At 36.7% G+C, this 26,647-nt stretch overlaps 1 protein-coding gene across 5 annotated transcripts in view; it reads left to right on the top strand.

Moving 5' to 3' along the window:
- SS18 (SS18 subunit of BAF chromatin remodeling complex) overlaps positions 1-26,647 on the top strand; it is a 43,603-nt gene that overhangs the window by 13,412 nt on the left and 3,544 nt on the right. For 3 of the 5 annotated variants that reach the window (XM_040586776.1, XM_040586775.1, XM_040586778.1), the window contains 7 exons: positions 5,414-5,567; positions 10,963-11,184; positions 19,768-19,935; positions 20,667-20,771; positions 22,909-23,001; positions 23,713-23,835; positions 26,223-26,356. In XM_040586776.1, coding sequence (XP_040442710.1) covers positions 5,414-5,567; positions 10,963-11,184; positions 19,768-19,935; positions 20,667-20,771; positions 22,909-23,001; positions 23,713-23,835; positions 26,223-26,356 — 999 coding nt within the window. The remainder of the gene's footprint in view (positions 1-5,413; positions 5,568-10,962; positions 11,185-19,767; positions 19,936-20,666; positions 20,772-22,908; positions 23,002-23,712; positions 23,836-26,222; positions 26,357-26,647) is intronic. The other 2 variants (XM_040586777.1, XM_040586779.1) reach the window with 2 other exon arrangements.

Raw genomic sequence — 26,647 nt, 5'->3', positions numbered from 1 at the left:
GTTCTAAATTTAGAATTCCTTACTGCTAGTGTAACAACTGGTACTCCAACAGTGAGAGAACAATGAGATTTGTAATTAACTTCACTATTTAGACATGCTTGTAAATGCTTTTCACATAAAAATCTTCTCTACTCCCAAATATTACTCTTGCTGAGACTTTATGTAGGTTCTTTATTTTTTTCATTTAAGATACTCTCAGTGCTAGAATACCCTGCACCTTGTAGAAGAAAAGCTTTAACCCAATTAAATAAACCTCTCTTCTTTCAAATCTCAAAAATGTGTTCCCTTATGATCTTATTTCCCAGTCTGACACCTCAGTAAGTACTCTGCAGGTGCCATCACCACCTATCAGCAGAGTACTGTTCTCTGAGACTGGGACAGGTGCTGTGCTATTAGCGATGTGATATTAGCAGGGCAGGGTACCTCCTGGGATGGGATATTTTGCTTTGCAGAAAGTTATATTTGAGAACTGAAAACAAAGATAATTGATTAAATACTGAGTTAAAAGCCTTCTGATCTTTCTAAGAGAAGCTCTATGTTTGTGTTCCACATAGCTTCTAATTGTTACTCTGAGAGAATTTAAAGAAAATTGTATTTTTGATAGTCTACAGTAAATATCTATTGCTATTTGTATTGATTAGCAATACTGTGTTTTCATGTGTTTAACAGTATTTTCTGTCTCTTTCATTTTGTTGATGACTAAGTTGGTATTCCACCTCAGTTTTTATAACAATAAATGTTCCATAAACAGATCTTTCAACTTGCTGTTGATGGTAAGAAAAATATGACAGGGCAGGGAAGAGATGATAGATGAAAGTGTGCAATTCCGCCATGGCATCTTTTGTTGTTTGCTGTCTTACATTTGATCCAAATTACTGTTTCAAAGAAAACCCTCTAAAAAAAAATGCAGTTTGTCTATTGTTTTAAGTGTATGCTTTCAAATAAATTTTGGGTTTAGCAGGATTTTTTTTGCTGAAAGTTGTCAGTTAAAATTTAGTGGGCTCTTTGGTTACAGCTGCAATCGGTTTCAGTCTTCTTTCAGTTCAGATTTCTAGAGTTGGACAAAATAGCGTATAGTTTATTTTTTTTCATGCTCTGATAAATTTTAAATGCTCATAGCAGCTATAAATTGTAATCTGTGTGTTTGGGGAAGTGAGCCAAAAATTAGTGTTTAGCAAGTGAAGCTCTGTCTTAACATTTTCCATTTCTTTAATGGACTTTTTACTGATAGTAAAATATTTAACACTTTCTACCTTATAATTGGAATAAAATGAGCAGTGATTTTAATTTCTTTCTTTTCTGTGACTTATCTAGCAAAAGGGGGGAAGCAGCCTTTCCTTTGGTTCTGTTAACCTAACTACATTTGGATGTCATGGAGTTTCTTTATCTTTTTTTTTCTTTTAGTATTTGGCTTTTGAATACTGCATGGTCATTCTGTATTTCGAAAGGTCTTTATCATGCGTAGTGCATATTACTGGCCATAGTCAATATTGTTAACCTCTGTAAAAGAACAAAAAAGATTAACTGGCCCAGTGGGGTTTCGTTTTTAGTTTGGTTTGTTGATTTTTTTTATATAAATTTTTTTAAATTAAAAAAAGATGTAAGAGAAGTTTCACCTGTGAAAGCCTGGATGATTCTGATAGAAATAGAGAAGTTGCCATTTTAAAACAATCTTTTTCTTGTTTTCTTCTGTCTGTGGCCAGTAGAAAAATATTCTGGAGGAATTTCATTGGGCAATAATTATATCTGCAGGAGACTTTTTTCTTTTTAATACTGTCAGGTAGTGGTTGGTTTATGATCCTGACATGAAGGCTTGTAACACACATTGAAAATATCCTATGTAATATAACAGTTTCAATTGCATGTATGTATGTGTAATTGTCTCTGAATTTTACTTAAACTTTGTTCTAGTGTCTCATATTGATGAATTCCTCAGGTTTATGTGATTTATGTGGTGTCTTGTATGTTTAATGTTATTCCTCAATTTATTCACTCTTCTCCTGGGATTTTCATTGTTGTTAAACCATAAATTGAATGATCTACTTTTTGTATGTATCGTACATTAAATTATATTTCTGCTATGTCCTCTTATTCTTTCCTTTCAACTTGTTTCAAGTGATAACACTCAAATCTTTAATCACTGATCGCCTGTCTTTGGAATCCTTCTGCTTCTACGGTATCCTTCTGTGATTGCTTTCCTCAAACTGAACTTGTATCATTAACACAAATGCCATGGCTTTTTTTTGGTGCATATTATACCTCAATTCTGGTACATCAAGTACTGAAGATAATCAGAAAGTGAACACAGGTGTTATTAATAGGTTTTATGTATTTTTTAAATTTTTTTTTCCACCAAACTGTGTGGGAGTGGTCAATTTTTTTTTTCCTGAATTAGTTACAATAGGAATTTCCCTTTTCTGAAGAGTTGTCCAAAATTCAGTGTAACTGCCCTGTATCTATCCATGTTGAATTTTACCTGGCACCATTCTACTTCTTCTTTCATCCACAGTTTTCAGTAATTAGTTTTGCAACATCTTCAGATGTTGACATTTACTAACAAATATTTTCAGGGGACCTCTACTATGTTTCTTTATTCTTTGAACTTCCTGTCAGGTTATTACTTATTTCTTCACTAAGGGCAGTTTCTGATCCGTGAAAATGTGTACACCTCAACAACTCTTGTATTAAATATGCAGCTAAGTGGTTTTAACACATTTTTGAAATTTTCTAATAGATTAGAAAGAGATGACTTCCATATATTGACACTTTACTAACTCATCTTTATTTTTATCATCCTTGGCATTTTATAATTCTGTTAATTATTTTCATCAGTTTACTTGTAGCTTGGGGATCAAGGCTCACAGGTTTATGATTCCTAGAATTGGTCCTGCTACTTTTTTTATAAAAAGAGGTACAGTGTTCGCTTAACTTCTAGTCATCTTAGGGGTAGTTTCTTTTAATGAAAGACTGAATTTTTTAGCAGCTTGGACTGACTTGCATTATTTTCAAGAATCTGAAATGGGTTCACACAGGTCTTTGGGCTGTTTCCATATCCAGAAGGTCCTCTTGATAAACTACTTTCCAGTAGTACCTCTTAGGTTGTTTTTAATTACTCTTTCAGTTCTCCCAATTCCCTTTGGTTTGTGAAGTCTCTTGGAGGTTTTTATATCCAATGGAGAATTCTGTAATACTTTTTTTTTTTTTTTTTTTTTTTTTGCTGTATTCCTTGAACACTTGTGCTCTCAAATCTGGTTTTGGATCACTGTGGTGTTTGTCTTAATGTTAAACAACAGCTGTTTTGAAAACTTCCAGAATAAATTTCAGAGTTGGAATATATAGTTTTGTCCCAAATAAACTTCGGATGTTTGTTCATCCATCGTTATGTGTGTAAGGGCATGCCCACGTTTGTGCAGTAACAGCTGCAGGATAGCTGAAACCTAGGTATGATCTAATATATTTTTTAGTACTTCATAGTATTTTTCATTATCAGCATGTTGTGGGAACATTTGATTTACTAATAATTTATACTAGAAATCTAAGAAGTTCATTTAAATTCTGAAAATATTTCAACTTGGATGGTTTTTGGCTTTGCTCTCTGCTGAGGGGGGCTGTTACGTTCTGAGCTCTAGCTGCTCATGTGGAGGTACCAAGTATGTTGGTTTTGCTGCTATTCCAAAACATACTTGCTAAATAAAAATTAAGAAGTCTCCGATTTCTTTTTTGGTTTGTTTCTCCATATAGCAGTTTTAGGTAACTTGTTAGGTGCAAAAGTAGGATGACAGTGAGCTTTTGAAGGTGAAAGGAAGGAAGAGATTGAAGTGGCCTTCCTTTGGTTGCTCACTGGTTGAGGAAGATCAAACAAAATGGTGCAGCATTTTGCTCACACTGTTCAGGGAGTGGAACTGCCTTCACTCTTACCTTTTCTCCTTTCTGCCACTTCTGCTATAGGATGAGGAAGAAACTTACTTATAAACCGTCATTTTCTTCATTGTGGAGGAGTAAAAGGAATTTAGTAAGAGAAGTAGCCTACTTGCTTGCATGTTCCTTCATCTTCCTTTTCTCCTGCTGAAAAAAAGCCTTCACTGATTTCTTGAGGACATCTTAAAAATGTTGCAGGGAAAAATAATAACTGCTTGAGGTATTTGAAGAAACATTGAGAAAATAAATTAGTACTGTTCTTACCCTACCTCTGGCAAGTGAATACGGGTGTCTCTGTGTCACCCTGATGTTGATATCTTCAAGGCCAAGAAGGGGTCCTGCCTTACAGTAGAAAAGCGTAATGCTTTCCAAATGATTGTATTATGTCTTGTCTTGTGAACCTTCTGATGAGTATGTGTTGGTGGTATAAGGGGGGCTGGGCTAGATGGGAACTTAGAACCAAGGGTGCAGACCCTTTCTATGAAGAGAAATGTTGAAAAATATACACACAGTTGTCTCACTGAAGGGGTTTTGCGTGGGTAGTTACGGTGTTTTAGAGGGTCCTCAAAAGCCAGAGACTTAGGTGTTCACACTCACAGAGATGATTTTTTTTTATTCCCCTGAATAAGCTGAGGTGTGTGAGGAGGATCGTACAGTCTTGCAGGTGTTTTTTGGTAGTAAAACAAAGCTGGCTACTAGCTATTTCTGCATCTTCTTACATTGCTGTGAGTAGAAAAATTCCCCCTTGTGTTTATTGTTTTTCTTGCTCTCCCTCTCTGAACTCTCAAGGTTATTCAGTTATTTTCCTCACAATTTCATTAGGAAATTTGCCAAAAACATCCTTTCTAGGCAGCTGTCTCTGGACCTTTGGAGGCCAGCACTAATGTGCTTCCAGTCTGTAGGGGGTGTTTGGCATGAAATTACGAACTAGGCCTTCAGTGCTTGGGGGGAGAGAGGGGAAGAGGTCGCAAACGTTTTACCACACCCAGGTGCAAATTTTTGCTAGTCTGTGAGCATTCAGAGGCTTTAATCTCATGTTGTACCTGTGGTGTCCTGGTGCAAGGTCTGTTAACAGCAACAAATTGTTCATGTGAGACAGTTACAAAGAAGAGTTATTTTTCTGCTCGACAAATGTTGCTTTGAAGGAAAGCTTTTGAGTCTGTAGGAGGGAGTGACTCCAGCAATCATAAACTGTTCAGATGTGATTTTTTAATGAGGCATTGATTTGTATTTTTGTTTATTTTAAAGCGGTGCTTGAAGGTGCTGTGGTGTTGTCTGCATGTCATACTTAATGTAAAATGGATTGAAATAATTAAATCTTTTGCCAAAATTAATATTGGGAGGGATTAAACATATCGGAACGAGCAAGAAATGCATTTCAGTGCTTTCTTTCATACCATGCTGAACAATATAGGCAACTGCTGTACCATATGTACATATAATATATTTGTCAGACTAACTGCTTCTCATGTTTGACTAAACTGTCTCCTTTCAGCCACCCACACAGAATATGCCTATGGGTCCGGGAGGGATGAGTCAGAGCGGCCCTCCCCCACCTCCACGCTCACACAACATGTCTTCAGATGGTATGGTAGGTGGGGGCCCTCCTGCACCACACATGCAGAACCAGATGAACGGCCAGATGCCTGGTAAGTTTTTCTCCTCTAAGACATTAACACCAGCGTTGCCTGGCAACTGAAACGACATGGGGGCTCAAGGGATACTAGATTGTTGATGACAAAACTGCTTTGAATGCCCCCGAGTACAAGCTCTCTTAGAGTTTGTTAGCTACAGAGCTACGTGACCTGTATTCAGTGTTTATCAGGCTGCCCTTGGGCTTTGATGTAGCTGACACACAGCATTCCTCTGATGAACAGAACTGGCTAAATTTAGTCTGTTTGAAACTGTGCAGTACAGCTGGCTTTAGAAAGCTTATTGGGAAAAGGTATTGGCCTGTGGCTGAGTGAACACAAATCCTTCCATAAAAAGATAATGTGAAATCATTGTAGCTAAATAATTAGATAATAATAAAATAGATACATCTTAAAGAGTGTGTTTCGAACGTGGGTAAATCTTTTTTTTTTTAAAAGTTGCTTTTATACAGAGTCATCCAGCTTCTGCTAATCCTGTGTTCTTTATTATGGAAGATGTGTTGAATCGTAAGGGATTTGTGAAGAAATGGCCTCCAGTTTATTGTTCTAGGTGTAAATTTTAAGTCAGTTTTTATGCCATACTGTTTTGTTTCTGACTTCCCAAGCACTTTTCTTTTTATTGCAAAGCAGTGAAACAAGATGATAAAATTCCACCTTGTATCTACCGGTACTGGCTTTGGGGTAACTATTCCCTTTAGCAGTCAGATCAGAATGGAGTAGGCCCTGGAAAAGCTTGCTTCTTTATATAGAGGCTGTTTTCCGGAATTTCCACTCATAAAGTCATACTGCCTATTTCATGCGAATTGGTTTTCAGCTTAAAATTGCATTCCCAGGATTGCTTTTGTTCAGGACCCCTTCATTTTTTTTTTTGTATGGAGGAACCTTTCATACAAAAGCTCTTCAAGGTATTGATTCTTCCAAGAAAGAAAACTGCTGTCAAAAGGTCTTTGAAAACTCATCTCTTGGTGGTCACAAGCTCCATGACGGCAAACACATTAAATAGCTATGTGAGACTTAATGTGAAGTAAAAAATACAATGCTTGCTGTAGTCCGTAATTTCTGTGCAGATCTTGATAAAATGGACCTGATAGTGATGGTTTTTCTGAGAATAATAGCTGAATAGCCTCCAGAGGCCATGTGTAAGAAGTGTAATGAAAGACCTAGAGAAGAAGTTAGTTTCATCATACCTGTTGGTCATGGTCTGCATTTGGAGTGGAAGGAGCAAATATGCTGCTCCCTAAGCAGGGCAGAGCTATTCTGGTTTTGGAGTCCTTGTATCCATTTAAGATTCATCAGCTCCCAGGGAGACTAGCACTGCCTCTCAAATCAGTCTTTTTGACCCTCTAGTGTAATCATATTATTGTTATTATAATGATCTTTTCCAAGGAGAAGGATTACTGAGTCACAATGTGAGCATAATAACTTCACTGCCGAGCCATGGGAGAGAAAAGTCACTCCTTAAACATACATATTTTGTAATTAGATAAAATAAGAAAAGAGCTCTTATGAAAATACATGAAAGGTAAATAGGTTTGTTTTGGTATTCACCTCAACAGATACTTAAATACAGTTTCCAGCTAAGCTTTAATTTAGCCTTTTTTCCAACATACTCCCTTTTTTGAATGTCGGTTCCTTTCCTTCTCTGTTTAAGGTTGTCTCTGAGGATGTAAAGATAAACAGATTAGGATGAGGGCATCTCTAATACCAGAAAGGCATGCTAAAATCCTTCTGTAGTTAGGTGTTGGAAAAGGAGGAACAGAATAATCTTGTTAAGTGGATAGTTGAATATTTTTTTAAGTGATTGCTAGTTTGCCTGTATATGAGCCTTTCTGTATTTCATAGACATGTACTTGTAGCAAGTTCTACAGCGTATGCATTTGCTTTCTGTTTATACAGCACTTATTCCCTAAGTTACATAGGTGCTTTGTAATAGACAGATACAAAACCTTAAGTATCTGAAGAGATGAGCTGTCCAAAAAGAATAAAGTTAGTAATGTGCAAACAGAGAATCCAGGGTTGACAATCTGGAATTGACCAACCTGGAAGAAGTAAAATCCAGGCTCAAAAATAGCAGCTAAGAATTTCTGGAAGGCTTTATCTGAGTAGGGACTTCCACAGGCCAAAGTATGGGTGGAAGGATTGATGGGAGTATTAAAATAACTGCCTAGTGATGGTCAGAGCGAGTTGTTTTAAACTTCTGCCATAGAGCTGTCATGTTACCTAAAGGGCAAAGGGTGATTTTTCTTGTACTTGTGTTCTTGGTTAGTAAAGGATCTCAGGTGCTGCTGAGACCCTTAATTGCATCCCCTGACAAACAAGTGTCTCTGTTCTTGTACTGGGGAAGACAGTCATGACAGACCTCTTTCAGCCTATGGTGGAATTGAATGTTATCTGTACCTGTGACAGATAATGGCTTTTACCTGAAAAAATTCTGACTGGAGAGTTACATTGACTGGGAATTCATGTGATGCAAAGTGAAGGGTGGTTCTGGATTTGGAAGGATATGAACTGGGTGTGCTGGTGGCAAGTTGTCTTCCTGATTTCTTGAACTTGTTTTACCATATGTAAAAAGGTGAAAGGTGAGACTAGCTGTAGGGTTCTTTGACCTTTGTCCTGGCACTGGTAGGTGACCTTTCTGAATAACAAGTGCTTGTGTATTACCAGCAAGTTCTCTCAAAGTCTTCTTTCCTTCTTGCAAGTGTAGTCTCAGATGCACTTAGGCTGGCTTACAGCTTCTCAGAGCTAAGATACTATCTGTAAGTGGTTAAGAGGAAAAAGGAGTTCTGTTTATAGTGAAGATAGATACTTATTCCACTAACTTTATTATACCACCAAATCTAATAATCTAATTAGTACAGCATTTAAAGCAGTTATTTTAATGGCAGATAGGCATTTCATCTTTCATTTGTATTCTGTTCTTTCCATTTCATTTATCCATATGTAAAAAAACCTCAAACAAACCAACTGTTGTGTCCTTATGTGCAGGAGAACCCTGTAAAATATTTTGGTAAACTATAAAAAAAACTTGTGAAGTGTTTTCTTACTATTTTTGCATTTGCAAGGTTTTTTGGTACTGTGGTGTTAGCTTTTCCTGTGTCCTTGTCTTCTAGCATCTCAGTATCAAACTACCTGATTTTGAGTCCAGCACATATTCATGCCTGACACTTTGTGTCAGTTTTTTTTGAGTGCTTTCTCCTGTTTTGGTGCTACCCGAGACACGAAGTTTAAACCAACCTTTTAGAGAACGTGGTCTGTTTTTTGCAACTTCTGTCTTACAATGATTTTTGGATTCCCCGTTTTGCTTCTTACATTATCAGGTTTTAAAAACTTACTCCACTGTGTGTTTGGCTAGCTCTCTGAAATCTATTATTAAATTTCTTCCTTTAAACAGAAAGGGATAAAACCACTCCTAGACCCTGACTTTCTGGTACTAACCCTTTGTATTCCTTCCTTTTCTTAGAAAAGAAATTAAGAAAGTAGTCTTCTAGCAGTTGCTTGGCACTACAGTCTGGAGATTCACCTTAGTTTTACTTAACACACTGGTGATTGATCTCATGACTAGAGATGATCTCACTTTTCTGGAATTGAGCTGTCTCCACATTCTGACTGACAAAGAGTTAGGCAGTGTTGAATTGAAGATGGGACAGTATAGGCATCTATAGTTCTCTGTTGTGATCATAATCCTGTTAACTGAGTGTTTTGGGTTTTTTTCCTGTATTTGTTGTGCAATCTCTGCTCACCTTTTTTGCAGGAACAGTGAACTGCATGTATGATACCTTTTTCAGCTTGATAAAATAAGCTGATGTGTTCATTTCAGTAAAGTGTCTTGAAAAGGACGAGATGATAAACATATCCTTGAACTTACTCTCTGTTTCTTCATGTTGGCTTTTACTAGCCGTGTTCCTTGATCATTATCCTTTTTTCTTCTGCATCTTTTTGTTTGCGGGTCAGTTGGTATTGCCTCTCTGACCTTGTGTAGAGCTCTGTCCTTAGTTGTGCCTTTGTTCTGTCCTAGATTAGTGCAGTTGTTTCTTTAGCCAAGATAGGACTCGGGAGCTGTTTATATCTGAAGGCACATGCAGGGTTTCTTTGGGCATGGCTTTTTTTTTGGTTGTGATTGTTTTGGTGTTTGTTTTTTTTTTTTTGTTTTGGGTTGTGTGTGTTTTTTGGTTTTTTTTTTGTTTTTTTTTTTTTGCATGGGTATATATGTAACCAAACCACTATATTCCTACAACTCTACTGGCATAGTTTCTTTTAGGCTCCTCTTCTGTTTTCTGTGGTTTTTAGGGTTTTGTAGCTTAACAAAAAAATGTGGCATGTTTGGCAACAATGGCATCTTCTTGGTGACCTCGGTATATATCAACACCTGTCTTTTTTTAGGGTTGACCTATTCTGTCACATGATTTTGTTGTACATATCTTCGTAAACTCTTCATGTGGTGCTTGTCATTTGCACAGTCCTTGCATTTCATTTACCTTTTTCACTAGTCATTTATATCCAATCACACCTCTTACTAATTTTAGTCATAGTATCTGCTCACTTGTGCCAGCTAAAGTAATGAGTAAACTGATCAGATGATATTGTAATGCTTACACTTTTTAAAATACCCATTGAGTGTAGATTATAATTCAGAGAACAATCCAATTTTAACCTGTGTTGTCAGGAAGAGGGGAAATAAAGGGTGAAGAGATGTTGGCCTCATGAGTATATGAACAGGTTGCTGCTCTTCCTTTGCATCTTTGCAAGCATAAGAGGTGAGCTGATAATTTATTGGCTGTCCTTCCACTCATCATCTCCCACCCTAGTAATCCATAAATACAGCATATTGGCTCTAGATTATATGTTCAAGCCAAGTTAAATATGCCTTCAGCCATTTTTAGTCTACATATATTTGTACCATGTCAATGCTGTCTGACTTCTGGGGAAAAAAAAGTAATGTATTAACTGTTATTTTCAGAAAAGTGTCTAGTACAGTTTTTTGAATAAACAGAAATGTTAGAGCTATTGTAACAATTGCAGCTGTGATAGAGCTACCAAGCTGGCTGTTAAACTGGTCTTGTGCATTTCAGGTAAAATCCAGGGCGTGTTGTGCAAGTACTAAAAAGACTAGTTTTACGTATGATATGGATATAAGATGAGCTATATGATAATTTACACCTTTTAGTAGCTTCACGTGCTCAACAAAAGAAAATGTATTGCATAGTAGAGCTGAACTTTGTTGTTAACTTTTGTTTTTTTTTTTTGAAGTTTGGAAGTAATGAGCAAACTTTTAGCTTTGTTTCAGTGCGGTTGTATTTAATAACTTTTATTTAGTTGTATAATTCAGTAGGACTAATTTGCTTGTTTTATGATACTTAATGTTGAACATTTCCCCCTGTTTTTCTTTCTGAAGGACCTAACCACATGCCTATGCAAGGACCTGGACCTAACCAACTCAATATGACAAACAGTTCCATGAACATGCCTTCTAGTAGCCATGGGTCAATGGGAGGCTATAATCACTCAGTGCCATCCTCACAGAGTATGCCAGTGCAGAATCAGATGACTATGAGCCAGGGACAGCCTATGGGCAACTATGGTCCCAGACCGAACATGAACATGCAACCAAACCAAGGTAAGTGAGGTGCTTGTTAGCTTCTGTAAAAAACAAACATCTCAGGTACAGACCTTTTTTAAAAGGTCTTGTCTTACAGGTTTTCTTCTCTAAATGCATTTGTATCCATGTTTGGAGGACTCTACATCTCCTTTCTCCCATGTGTTGGTGACTTTTTATTTATTTGCAGAATTGAACTGTTTTCAGGTGTTGTCTGAGAATTGGGAGTGGATCTGCTTTCATCAGTGAAGTTTGAACTACTGTTTATCTTTCTCAGACTTTACACTTCTACCTGAGTGTTGTTATTGCTCAAGTTGATAAAACATTTCTACTCTTCAGTCTCTTGGGTAAACTGAAAAATTGTAGTCAGGTAGCCCTCAGGTTTTTATACCTAATTAATCTTTGTTCTCTGCTGCATGCTGTTTTAGCGTGGAATGTCTGTTAATCTTAAAGAAATAAAATTCAGTTCCAGCAACTAATCCGCTACTCCCTACTGTTTTCAGGAGATGTCCTTGTGTATATAGTAAAATACAAAACTAATTTTGTGTCTAGGATATTTGCATAGCATAAACAGATGATGTGTCCTGTTAATGTCCTTGTTGAAGCACAAGGACATTGCAGAATTAAAATATTGCATTAGAGTCGCAACAGACAAAATTATTGAATTGTTTATATACTGCATATTCTTATGAATGTGCTCCATGAGTCAGCAAGCAATATTTTCAGCTTACCTGTTAAGTCTCCTACTACATTGGATGTGGACATACCACCTGCTAGAAGACATACTGCAGAACTGGTTTTTTTTAAAAATGCTTCTATCTAGTTTACAGCATGTTTTTTTTCCCAGTACGTATGAACTGTTACGGATATATTAGCTGAAGCATCTCTCTTTCTGACGCTGTAGGAGAACATGTTTGGGTTTTTTTCCCCTAAGACTCTTTCCCTGGACATTGTAGAAAAAATAAACTTCCAGTGGCATAGGTGGTTCTTACTGCAGTATGCTCTCATTGGAGACTGGAACTCTGCTTTTTAATGTAGATACTTCTTGGTCCTGGAGTGCACAAACAGGCCAGGTAATACTAATCAGTTTCATTATTAGATCGCAGAAAAGGTCAAAACAGACAAAAAGACTTGAGAGACTGAAAATAAATCAAGACAAAACAGCTGTTTCTGCAGTTTTCTTACTGGTAGTGAAAGTGAGAAGTCACAGTCCTTTGTCCATGTTGTTAATGGCACTTTTTAAAAAATTTAACAGCAGAGGAATCAATCACAAGTAGAAGTATTTTTTACTGTATCTGAACTGGCAAGTTACCTGTGTATTCTGGGCAATAGTCAGTGGAGTAACTTTGTAAATGTCCTGAGATGCTTTGGACAAGTCCTATGCATGGTCATTTGAAACTTTTTGTTTGCAGAGAGTTAGCAAAAAATATGGTAGCAGTATGTGTGAGAGAGCTATCCCCTAAGTAGCTCTACAGAAAATGTCTTTCTTTGTGTGACTGGCTTACAGTTTGGGACTAGTGATTGTTCCATCTCAAAGTAGTGTTCTTTACTCTTCCTTGTAATATTTCCCTTCTGTATTTTTAGTACTCTGTCAAACTTGAAAATTGCTCATTAGAAGTTAGGCAGAAAGATACTTAAAAGGTTTGTGTTCTGTACAAATAATAATGCTTAAGTGGCTTCGGGGAGTAAAGCTGTATCTAACCAAATTATAGGTTCAAGAACAAGAGCAAGTTCTCTAAGAACACGAGCTGGTACCATTGCCTGCACTTAGGGCCACAGTAATCTTTCACATTGGGTAACTAATTTTGCCAAACTTTGACCCTTTAGGCCAAAACTTTCCATTCCAGGTGTCTGCTTCACGGCTGATTTGTTTTGTTTCAGAAGTTTCACAGAAGTAGTGAGCCATTGCTGACGGTGGGATGAAGAATTACATTCTTTAAAATATTTCAATATCTCTCAAAAGCATTAGTAAATAGAGCACTTCATATGTAATTGTAGGAGTACAGTGCCCCTTGCTTTAGAGTAAGGCTTTGAAATTGTCATGCCAGCAAGGTGCTATTTGCTGTTTCAATGAAAATATTGTCCCAAATTGGTCAAATTTTAAATATCTATGGGGGAAGAAGTCTTTAAGTCTGAAGGTGTGTGTGTTTTACATATTGGTAGCTCAGGTTTTTGACCTAAGAATATTTCCAGTCAGGTCTACTTAATAAATTTCCTCCATTTTCTTCTATTAGTTGTTACATTTTTATTGAAATTTGGTGACAAATGAGAGGAAATATATTTGTATCTTCACTCTCTTATGACTCCAGGACAGGACAGCAGGGGACAGAATGGAGGAGAAATCTGTGAGAGCCAAGATCCAGTCTGGCTGGGCAGAGGTCTCGGCAAAGCATGGATGCTGCAGGCTCCTCTTCTAAGTGAATAAACAATAATGAGCTACTAGGAGATGCATTGAGATGTAGTTTAACAAAAAGGGAATAAACAGATTATGACTTGAAAGGTTTCTTAACTGATAGTTTGTGCTGACATTCAGAAACAGAAATGAACCAGAATTTCTGAGCCTCAGTATTCTTGTCAGGAGACATTTGTGAACCCCTAAGCATGCTTTGTTTCTTTGTCTTAAAGGGGTGATTCATATTGAGAATGAAAGATCTTGCTGTATCTGTCAGTTAACAACAGCACTAGCTAAATATAATGCTGAATATTCTGCAAGCTAAGGTCTTAGCATTTCAAGTTTTGGCTGTTAAAAATTAGTAGATGATCTTGACCTTAATCTTTCCCTGCATGGATTTCCCATCTGTAGAGGAATGAATCTGATGGTGAGATTATGATACCATCTGATTCCACAGGAGTGTTGTGAAAGTATATTCATTATGAAGATTTGGACATTTTAGGTGAGCGTCATAAGAGAACCCATGAGTAAATTAATGATTCTGTCTTTAGTGTTTGACTAGGTATGGCTTCTCACATGATCAGGAGGAAAAAAATATTGAAATAGCTTTTCAGTGAATAGTCTACTGTGTACTGAATGAGGCCAGTACTTAAGGCAAGAAGCACGCTATCGTGTAATAGATGGATACCATAACTTGCAGAAAAGTTCTGATCTAACTTTTGATCTTGATCAAGGCTTCTTGATGTATATATACATTTTGAGGCAGATGGTGTTAGAGAAAAGTGCCAATTAAGAAAAAATGCATAGTAACAGAATTCATTTTTGGATTTATTTTCTGTCTCTACTTTGTACATATTATTGATTTGCACTAGTTTGTAAAATACTAACAACAGGAATATTTTAAGTGAGAAGCAAATTTTTTATGGTGTTGTGTTTATATAGTCCAGTTAAAAGACCAATTTTAGTAACTGTGGACGTGGGAAGCAGAGTATTTTAAATGGAAGATTCTGTAGTTTATTCTTAATTAAAAAGGTACTGTAGCAGCCTTTGACATCTGCAAGGAATATTGGCTACCTTCTTGGAAAAGATAGGAAGCAGCAGGAGCTGAGTGGATGTGGAAGAAACCCCTTTCTTCTGGGTGCATTGCTGCTTTTGTATGGGAAGTTACTTATGCTGAATGAAACATTACAAGTCTTGCCAAATTTTTACTTTTCAGAGGGGAGGTGTAAGCATGATTTTTCTTCCATGGAGATTCCTCTTATTTATGTTGAACAGATCTTCCACAGTCAGAGAATAACAATAAGCAGTAGAATTCAAATACTTTAGAAGTAAGGACCAAGAACTTACAGCTTGGCCATCTCAGAAAACGTGTTTCTCAGATCCTTTTGCTAGGATTCTGTTCCCTTGCCAGAAGCACTTGATGTGAAGTTGACAAAACTCCCCAGTCTGTATTTAATGAGCATTATATGTTGTTTGGGGTGGGGGTGGGGAGCTAGTTTACTTCTAACAGGTGAAGTCTACATGAGAATATCGTTTTGACTCGATCATTTGCAGAAGACCAGTTGTTGAATCTGGTGCTGAGGGTTTTTTTATGACAGTTTCATTTATGTAAGCTTACAAAAGTTTCATTATCGTTTCAGAGCTCTTTCAATTCCAAGCAAATATGAAGACATCATAGAGACAGCAGAGATGAGGCAGGTGCAGAATTCCTGTTCTTTTGTTGTCTGCATAAGGGAACATAAAGATAGAAACACCCAATGTTATCTGAAATACAAACATGTTCAGGGTATGACAGATAGGATCAAATAATTTCTAACATTGAGGACCTTTTGTGAATGACTTGCCATCTGTTCATTCCTGTGTAAGCAGAGGCTGTTACGTTTCAATACCTCAGCTGCTTACAGTAGCCGTGATGTCATGGACAAAGCAAGGCAGTCTCAATTTTTTGAACATCTAACCTATTAGAGAGAAACAGAATTGCCTCCACATTCTGGAGTGCTATCATGCTATAGCAGGATTTGTAGGATGTCTAGCTGTAGAAGACACTGCAGTTGTATCTGGAAAAAAACAAAGATATACAGAAGGGCCACAGTACTTGTTCTTTCACGTTTTACCCTAGGGAAGAAAGGTGATGCTGGTAACTAAGGAATTTTTTTGTGTGACTTATTTGTATGTATTTTTTTCTTAAATGACACCTTAAACTATGGTTCAGTTTGAGATGAGAACTTTGTGGAGTAAGCAAGTGTGGATAAGTTTCTACTACCTTTTGTTTGCAGCCTAAATCATACATTAGGAGTAGCAAAAAATGTTGTATCCTCAAAAGAGTTTTGAGGTACTGCTTAAACCGCCTTCACGTTAAAACACCTTTAAGATTTTGGTTCACTTGACCAAGTACATCTGAATTGTAGTTTTTGTCAAGAATCCTGAGAAAATTGGAAGTGAAATTTACCCTGTGGTAGAGTTCCTCAGCTAGCTCTTGCAGGCGCTATCGCCATCACTTAAATACAGACATTTTTTTTTTTTTGTAAGCATGAAGAACAACACCAAAAAAGTTTTACTGAGAACTGCTGCATTGCTAGGTATATATTGTTATTTATGTAACAGTGGACGCAATGACAGGTAAATCTGGCACGATGTACTTTGCTGATACTGTAGATGTGGATATCTAATCGCTTTGTTGATACGAGCGCACATTGTGAAATGCCAGAAGAATAGACCTCTTCTTAACAGCAAAACCAATGTGTTTTTGAAGACTGAAGGAACAGTAGCTTGTATAGTGTTGCTTTTTTGTTATACCCAGGAGGCTCCCATAGCTCTTCAATTGGAACAGCCAAGCCACCAGTTCATTTGGGGTTCCTCGCTTCTGTGCTTCTTCAGAAGTTTCAACCGTGTCAGCAGTTATTCTTGTCCACCACCAGTATCTGAGTTTCAGCAGAAGAGACGAAGCTGAGGAGACATTTTTAAACTGCTAAGTTTTTCTGCAGCTCTTTCATCCTCAATGCACTTCTAGTCTCAGATTTGTTAGGTTTACCTAAGAACCGCTTCTAGTTTGCATTTCTGTTTCTTTCTGTTCATCTTGCATGTCTGAAGATGAGGTGGTCTGTTTCCTGAAGTCATTTCTTATCAGGAGACTGCCACCAGGTCACTGCACTTAGAAGATCAAGTACCAGCCCGTTTTCACTTAAATCTATGGACCTTTTCTTCCCGGTGTGCAAGTCCTTATGAGGCACTGGCTAGGGCAGAGACAGGTTTTTTCATTTAGTAAGTGTAGACAACTTTGAAACGAGAGTTGAGGAAAATGTTGAATATTCCTAATAATGTAGACTATTTTTAATTAAATTGAACTGAGCATTTCAGTTTGCACCTGTTGTCTGACTTGCTTTATACATTCACTTATTACATAAGACTGATTTGTGTCTGCGCCGTGCATTTTTCAGATGCCTGTTTGACTACCAAAATTGTCTGCATTCCTCATAGGACCTACAGTATTACTTCTTAGCATCTTTTTCTTCAAATTTTTATCCTAGGAATGCTTCCAGTATATTGATGAGTGAAGGCTGCCTTCTGAATGTACAGAAACATTTATAATTTTGCGCTACCAAAGTTAAAATAGTTTCTTGGAAAGACAGTAGTCTTCTGGTGTACTTGCTTATTTACAGGGATAGTTCTACACTATTTTCTTGGACTCATTTTGGACTCTGTACAAACTGGATATTTGTCCTCTCTGGAATAAATACTTCTAGAATTTCATCAAAAATGAGTTTCTAAGGAGACTTTTTGAAAGCAGTGAGCATTCGTTTGCAGCGCACAGTTTTGTAAATCTCTGTATGTGAAGCCTTATCTAAGTCTGGAAGAGATCACTGCTTCCACTGAACGTAGTTTGTTGTGACCTGATTGGGCATTCAAGAGCTGTATTTTAAGCAGGATGTAAAAGTGTGCTACAAATATTAGAAGGTCTTAGATCATAAACTAATGGTCTTAAGTTTTTGACTTGGGTCTTGTGAAGGGATATGCTAGGTTTGTTTTATGTCATGAAGCATTATATAATGAATAAATGTAGCATTATTGTAGGCTTGATTTTTTTCAAAAGAAAACAAATTCAGAGTTCCCTCTCTCCTCAAAACTACTGCATAAAATGATTCTGTTGAATGAGACAATAGAGTCCATGGTTCTTCTTTTGGGTATCTTCTTAGTAAGAGAGATGTGAACCAAACTGGAAGGAAGCCAGGCACTCTGTTATTAACACAGTACAGGGCCTGATACAGTACAGGGTAGTGAATTCTCATTGTGGTTCTACAAAGCATTAATGAAGTTCTAATTTAAAAAGCAAACAGCGAACCTCTACATTGCACCATAGGGACCCAACACATTTTATCACATTGTATTGTGACTAATATTAATATTGTTAATTAACAAGCTTTCTTGAGATCTAGGAATATTACGGCAACAAGTTTTTGGTTTTTTTTCCTAAGGCTGCCTATTGTTTCTCAGTATCTCCAAACAGAGGAGCAGTGAAATGGAATAATCTAAATTACCTACTTGCTCAGAAGCTCAAAAAGTGAAATCTATTTTTGCTAAGTGGAAAATAATCAAAGTATTTCAATTTAAATAATTTTTTTACTCTAAAATGTGGACACAAAGTGCCATGCTGAAGGGTAGAAGTATAACTGGATCATTTTAAGAGTGGCCAATATTTGTCTTCAGAGGAAAATGAAGCTTAACAGAACTAAGGCCACTACTCACTGAGAAATTCTGCACAGGGGTTTAATGGGATTTAACTAACGCACTTTGAATTCATACCATTAATTAGTTTGGCTTAACTTTCTCTTGTTACCCCACACAGACAGGATCTAAGTGTCTTTGTATTCCTTTCCGTACATAAATCCATTGTCAGTGTTGACTGTATCTAGGTAATTTTCCAGTAGTGTGGTTTCACATAAGACTTCCTGCTTGTGCTCCAGCATCTAGTTATTTAAAAACGCTAAATGCGATGGCAAAATCTGGCATACAGAAAACTAGGTGATCCTTTGCTTTTTTTCCTGGGATGAGGTTTTAAGGGAGTGTCTGTGTGAGTTCAGTGTTTTGATTTGTTTTGTTTTCTAGCGAGACTAGTTACTACTTTGTAGTTTGTATAATAAATTAAACGGGGGGAGGGGCAGAAAGCTTAGTGTTTCACCATTATAAAGTGTGCAATATGTATTAACTTATTTGAATTATTGTTATTATAAAAATAAGTTGTAACAAGGAGCTAAACTTCTTAACTCTTCCCTCCTCATATTTTTAATACTGGAATAACTTTTCTGAAGTGGCACTACAGAGCAAGTGAGGAAACTGTTCTTTGTTAAATAGCTGTATCAACCTAACCTACAATCTCATACAGTGAGGTGGCATAATCACAATTTTCATTGCTGTGTGGTATCAGTAGAATGTTGTTTAACTGTCTGTTTTCATTACTGAAGTTTGCCTTTCCCCAAGTTCAGCCTTAATCAGATTTTTCTCAGTTGATAAAACATGGACAATACTTGACCTTTCCTGGTTATTTCCTCTGGTTCATAGAAACTTGGTTCAGCGTGGTATGAAAGAAGATTTTTCTGCTACAGGCTGCTTGGGACTGTTTAGTGGTGGGTGGAGCATGTATACCTGTGGGCCTTTGCATACTGTCTGTTGTGAGATAGCCTAACTCACTGGTACTCATGGTTTGTCTTTACAAGCTAAATAAAATTGTTTATTTTGTGATAACAGTGAAGTGGCTTGTTGGTGGACCTGAAACAACTACGTACATATTGAAACTATGCCCAGAATTAACAATGTTAAATAATTTTTCTATGACTTACCGAGGTTTCACCACCAGGTTTTCATATATGCTTTCTTTACAGATACTTTTTAAAACAAACAAAAAACCGGTAAAAGTGTTTCAGTTATCTTTGTGCATGAGTAAACTGATGTCTATGTAGTCTGAAGAAAAATCATCTAGAAAGCAGCCTAAATAAGGCTGGGTTCTATTGTACTATTACACGTTCTTTTGTAATTTAGTTGTAGTTGATTGCCTGCATTTGCATAGGTCTAGAAGCAGCAAATCCATATGAGAGCACTAGAAATACAGAGCCTTTTTTGGTCCATTTTTAAAGGTTGGGTTTTTCATGTTCTTTTGGAAAGATTTAATTACAAGTCATGTGTTACCTAAGACATAGTTACTACTTTTCCTTTAACAGGTCCAATGATGCACCAGCAGCCTCCCTCCCAGCAATACAACATGCCACAAGCAGGTGGCCAGCATTACCAGGGGCAGCAGCCTCCTATGGGAATGATGGGCCAAGTTAACCAAGGAAATCACATGATGGGTCAGAGACAGATTCCTCCATACAGGCCACCACAGCAAGGTAGGACTTCACTTCAGTGTTCTTAACGTTGATGTTAAATAACAGTCTTTTAAAATTATTTTTAAATCACTTTCTTTCATACACCAAATTTTGGGCAAATCATTGGGTGTCACAGTCTTTGTTTGCAGACTCTTTTTTTTTTTTGTTTTTGTTTTTTTGTTACCCTTTTAAGGGTGATTCTTGCAGCAACAGATTACTGGTATCACCATGAAACATGAAGACAAGTATTTCTTGTTTTGAGTTCCTTCTGACAAAAAGTATCTAAAAATACACATCTCAGATATACTGATGCAGAATTCTGTTTCGATATTTAAGTGATAGGAACAGAAAAGGAACAGAGTACCTGCTTGGTTCTGAATTAGCTCAATTACAAAAAAGAACAATGTTCCACAATCTTGCTTCTTTTTTACTTTTTTCTTTCCAGTCCTTTTAGAAAAAAATAACTTTATTTTGAACACCTTAGTCTGTTAAACACATGTTCCTAAAATGAGCTCAAAACTGAAGTTTGATATATATATATATGTGCTCAGTCTAGTGCAGCCAAACTGTGTGTATGTATATATAGATAATTTTTTTTCTTAAGTAAACCAGATTACATATGTTGTCTGAAATGCAACAATAGGGGTGGGGAGTACATTTGAGAAATATTTCTCATACTAAAATCAGAAATTAGCAGGCTTTATAACAGAGAAAACAAGTTATTTACGTATTGACTGGTTGTGGTTTTTCAGGCCCACCACAGCAGTACTCAGGCCAGGAAGACTATTATGGGGACCAATACAGTCATGGTGGACAAGGTCCTCCAGAAGGCATGAACCAGCAATATTACCCTGATGGTAATCTCTCATAAATGTTAACTTTCCCATTTTCTATACCTGCCCAATACTAATGTAGTCCTATGCCCAAAGTTAGGGAACAAGGCAAGAATAGTAACTTATCATACCTCACGTTTACAAAACTTTCCAAATTCAGAATTGTTACTACAGTTCGAGTTAGTATGACTAGTTAATTTTACAATGTATTAAAAGCATGTAACTTGTAATATTCCCATCTGAAATTCTTAACAACAGTTCTAGTATTTAAAAATGAAGTTCTGTAATTGGTTTATCTAAAAGTGTGGAGGGTTTCTTAGCTTATCTGGTATAATTGAGATTAATTAAAACAGTCATAACTTTATTATAAATAAGAGAGGGGGCAATATCCTTTTATTAAAAATTCTACTGAAGTGCAAAAACTTGCTAAAAAGATGTGGTTTTCCTGTAATTATTCTATTTTTTAATGTAGTGTTTAGTTTTTTTAAGTCATGCAAATGTATTATAGCTGCTATGGTATGGGCCTTTAGTTTAATTTTTACAAAGGAGTAAAATGGTCCCTGCCCTGAGGAGATTGTAATTGTGAATCCTCTTTAGAAGTCCCCCCAGTACTTTCAAGACAAGTCTGGAACTTTCAGATTTCGAAAATCTGTCGTCCTGCCTCTTGGAATTTAGAGTGCTGAAGGCTGTTAGATTGTGTTATAACTTAGAAAAGTTGCAATTAACCTGGTTTTAGGCTGAGCAGAGACTGAGAAAACAAAGATGCTGACTCATGACTACTCTGATAACTGTGTGTGCAACTTAATGGTATCTTATGAAGTTCAAGGAATGTGGTAGATGTTAACACTTAAAAAAAATTATACAAAGCTGTGTAATTGCCAAAGCAACTACTCATTGCAAATAAAAGTATACAAGTTGTTTTGAATTTTAATTTCTATTAAATTGATCTTAAAATATGTCAAGCCATGTCTATATAAGCTTACGTGTGTTGTTTTTGGAGATACATGTGCAGAGTTATTTTATGAGTTGTATTAACTTGTAATTACTAAGCTTTCATTGTGTAACTTCTGTTATATGCATGAACTTTAAATGATTACGGGCAATTTACTGTACTAAGGGCAATTTGATGTTAGTATCAATAGCTTTGTGGTAGCACATATTACTTCTCTAAGACCTATTCCTTCTGAAGATTCATTCTTTATCATTACTTCATTATTACTTTTATACAGAACATAAAGAAAATATAAGACTTAGGTTATATCAGAATATAAGGTGACATATTTGTACTAGATTCAGTTAATAACCTATGGTACAGTTGCAGAACTAATTGCAAAGACTGCTAAGTTTTAGAACTGTTTTCTTCTTTCCTTATTTTTATATTAAAGTTTTGCTCTAAATTTTATATACTTTGTATAATTCAATTTCAATTTGAAACAAAATTTTGGGTTGTCTTCTTGACCAAGTTAATAATAAGATATATTTTGGTCATCTGTAAGACAAAATGTATTCTAAAAACAATAGCGGGTGGGGTGCTTACTGCATATACTGGTTTCTTAATCAGAGATGCCTTTAGTCTTTGAAAAGGAAGGTTTGTTTGTAATGTAGAGAAAACAGAATGTTGCTGTTCTGTCATTTAAAAGTGAAATTTAATGTAGACTGTGGTTTATAACTTCATTGAGTTTTATTTGTTGTATTTCACACTGCTTTTAGCATATGCTTTTGAATTGGAGATCAGCAGAACAGGTGTTAGACAAAGTATGATAATTTCTTTCTTTGTTCAATCTTAATTTAATTCAAGTTATTTACATGTGAAAGGCCTAAATGCTTTCTTTTTTTTTTGAGTGAAATATAAAGTACTTCCCCCCCCCGCCCCCCCCCCCCCCCCCCCCCCCCCCCCCCCAACAAGGATTATCAGAAGGTTAAGACCATCCCTTGCTGTGGTGTTGCTAAAACTACTGCATTAAGCCTTTTTTTCCTGTCACATGTTAATTCAATATGAAAGGAAATCATACTAATAAGTCTTTGGCTAATACAATTGAAAATTCTTTTTCATGTATATCCAGTTGAAATTTTTTTCATTTTTCTGAGAAATGAAATATTTTTAGGATTTTCACTCAGAGGCCATTAACGTTTCTTCCTGTCTCTTGTCGAATTGATGTAGGTCATAATGATTACGGTTATCAGCAACCGTCGTATCCTGAACAAGGCTACGATAGGCCTTATGAGGATTCCTCACAACATTACTACGAAGGAGGTATCTATATACCTTCACACACATACGCACATACATTCCCTTTCCTCCCCCACCCGTAACGGGAACAAAAATTCTTGCACAACACAACTTATACCCATGCAAAGCTCTTGTAGAGTACTAGTTGCTGGCTGTCTTGAAAATTGCAGGGAACGTGAAGCATCGAGAATAATTTCTTGCAAACACCTAAAATATATAACCACAATTTGCCATTTCTAACAATAGTAAAATGACTAAAACACTCTAGAGATTTTTTTTTTTTACTTCAGTGGAAATTTTTATTTAAACATAAATTTGTTGGTTCAGTTGTATATCTTTTTTGTGTGTGTATATATTTTGTATAATTATAGTGCTGTTAGGAAACAGCTTGCTGATCTTGTGTAGCTAGTCTGTGCTCTTCTAGCTGTCCTTAATTTTGTCTTTTTTTTATTTTATTTAGCATAGTCATGATCTTATGACTGTGATGTTCCAGTAAATGTAATGCTCGTTTGGCAGAGATGCTGAAAATGCTGCAGTTCAACTTTGCAAAATTGGCTTTAACTGCAGTTTGTTTGGCCGAATTCCTTGTTTGGTTTGAGTTCTGTTTTGTTCAGTTTTTGAAATCAATATTGCATTTTCATTTTGTTCTTGTGTTGCTGGCTGTGCATCTTAGAAGGAAAACAATTAATAAAGTAGATACCTTTAAGTTTTTGCTTTCTTGCAATCATATTACAGGAAACTCGCAATATGGTCAGCAGCAAGATGCATATCAAGGACCACCCCAACAGCAGGGTTATCCACCACAACAGCAGCAGTATCCAGGACAACAAGGGTATCCAGGACAACAGCAGGGTTATGGTAAGAAACTGAAGACACCGACAGCAATCACAGAAGAGACTGAGATCCTTGTATGTTATTTCGTCCCTGTTTTACTGAGTTGAATGGCCAGGCTTGTACAAAAAAGGCTGTATGCCTGCAATTTCACTGAGCCAAAACAAGAAAGCATAGCAGACTTTGTCAACAGATCTACTTCCCAGGAAATGTAGGGCAGTGTGGTAGGCACAGAAAACCAAAGGTGACTAGACAACATTGTAACAAGTGTCTGTGATTTAAAAGCCAAGGTACACTTTGCTCTTTTCTGTCCTCTATTGGTGAATACGGTCAGGTGGGCGGGCTCAGAGATGCCAAAGAACCATTTCTACCATTTCTTCCTTGGAGTTGCTATTTAGATTGACATCTTCTAAAAACTAGTTTAAAATTTTATCTAACATGCATGAGTCTAATTTAAAATTCTTGTACCGATCAGTAAGGAAATGAAAGCTGCGTTAGCAATGCTTATATTCAAGAGAGCTTGTCTTACAGATTTGCACTAGTGCAAACCTTCTGATGTATGGCAAGCATGAGAAGTCCTCAGCCGCAAGTGAGATAATATAGTCCTTGGGTGCAAGGAAAATTTCCCAAATAGGAAGCTGAATTAGTAGTGTGTAACTTTTGCACGTTACTTCTGAAAACTTGAGGTCAGAAAAGCATACTGAAAATCCCGCTCTTTTAAGTTTTACTTGCTTGCATATCGTAAAGCTGTATATACTTATCTCAGAAGAAGGAATCTCTGAAATCCATATATTTTACCTTGTAGCTCTGTTGCAGGTTTAAGCACTAGAACTTTCAGCATTGTAGGTATGTTGGGAAGTGTGTGGATGACTCGTTTGCCATGTAGATAAAGGCCAGATTCATGTTAAATCCGGTCATGTTCAGACCGTGTTAAGAGGATCCACTGAGATTTAGTAAGATTTCTTCTGTTGGAGGTTATGGATAAATGGATAGTTCTAAAATAATATTCACGTACTTATATTCTGCTAAACATAACATAGGAACAGAATGAAGATCAGAGTGAAGGTCTATCTAGCTCGCTGTTACGAATTTTGTATGTAAAGAAATAAGATCTAACTTATTCGGAAAATTTAGATTGAGATACTAGAGGAAAGGTATGAAGAAATGTGTTGGAGCAACTTATTCACTGTAATTTGTAAACCCAACTAGCATACTTCTCTATTTCTGCTAAAAAATAGAAATTGATACTGAAATTCTATTTTTATTTTATAAAATTTGTCACTGAATGTTTAGAATTCAACTATAAAGAATTGCCATGAATAAATAAAACCAAGTTTCATTTGTCATGTGAACACAGCACTTTTTAGGATGTAGTATTCTTGCTCGATTTAATATTTAATTGCTTTCTAATTTGCAAAAATAAATCAGCTGAAACTACATAGTTCAGGGAGATTTGAGGTCTGAGGAGAATGATAATAGCCTATGGAGCTTGTCTTCTCCAGGTCATCTGTTTGACTGTCTTACAGATCCAGAATTACTGATGGAGTTACCAGGTGATGTCATCTTAATGTGCAGTGCCTGTAGCTAAAATTTTAGTACTGAATCACATTATTACTAAAACACATTTGTTTCTTCTGGGTGTGTGTGTGTGTGTGAAGTGTTAGTTTGTTTAAAAGAAAGCGCTTAGGAAGAATTGCAGCTCTTCAGGACTGCCAGTTTTTAAGGCATGGTGATGAAAAAGCTAACATGGATCTGCTGCAAAAGATCCATGTGGAATGTCACTGAAATACACAGTATGCCATCTGTCCCAAGGTAGGAGGGGATGAGGTTAATTTTCTTTGGAGCATGGCTGCACTGCTTCCAATGGTAGGCAAGCTGAGTCTGAGTCCCTGTGAACAGTGACGGAGTTTGTATTGACAAAAGAACTGCTGCTTTTTACAGTAAAAAAAAGGCTGGAGACAAAAGTTTTGGTTGTTTGGGCTTTTTTTTTGGTTGTTTTTTTCCTGTCCATTTCTTGGAAAGTTAAGATGACCAGAGAAGTATGGAGGAGAGGGTGCTTTTCTTCATCCCACAGTAGCATTTAGTCACATCTTACATTTTATGCATGTAACTTGCTTGCCTGACATCCCATTTATGGTTGCTTGCTCTGGCGTGAGAACTGACTTTCTGGCAGTGTGGTGCTGCTAGTCTCTTCAAAAGGTCTAAATGCTAAGTGCAGCTGATCATCTGGCTGCTCCTGGCTTTATAAAGTTCTGGAGCAGCATACAGTAGGAGGGAGGATGTGCCTAATTATGTGATTCTCCTTAGCCCTGCTCAATTGTAAAATTCAGTGCTTTTACTGTTCTCTTCTACCAAACACCTTAAGCAATCTTTTGCTTTTTTTTTTTTTCCTTTTCCACTTTATTGATCTCCAGGCCCCTCCCAGAGTGGTCCAGGACCTCAGTATCCCAATTATCCACAAGGACAGGGCCAGCAGTATGGGGGATACAGACCCACACAGCCTGGGCCACCACAGCCACCGCAGCAGAGGCCTTATGGATATGACCAGGTAATATCTCATTTGATGAGAAAGTTGTGATTTCGTACACACCCATTTGATAATCTTTGTTTCTTGTGGATGTTTAAACTAATGAATTTGAGGGCATGGTTTCTCAGGTGTGTATATACAATTCTCATGGATTTTTATTTCCAGGTGATTTACCCAGAATAACTTATCTGGAGGTGTGATTAGTCATTCTTTTCTGAGTCTGCAAAGTTTTAATGCAATTTCACAGTGAGGCCCTCCAGGCAGTATTTTTGGACCTTAAAAATTAAGAAGATCTGTTTCATAGCCTCATGG

The sequence above is a fragment of the Falco naumanni genome, chromosome 3, assembly GCF_017639655.2.
Source record: "Falco naumanni isolate bFalNau1 chromosome 3, bFalNau1.pat, whole genome shotgun sequence".
Lineage (NCBI taxonomy): Eukaryota > Metazoa > Chordata > Aves > Falconiformes > Falconidae > Falco > Falco naumanni.
Note: the sequence above shows the minus strand (reverse complement) of the source record. Positions and strands in the feature narration are given on the sequence as shown.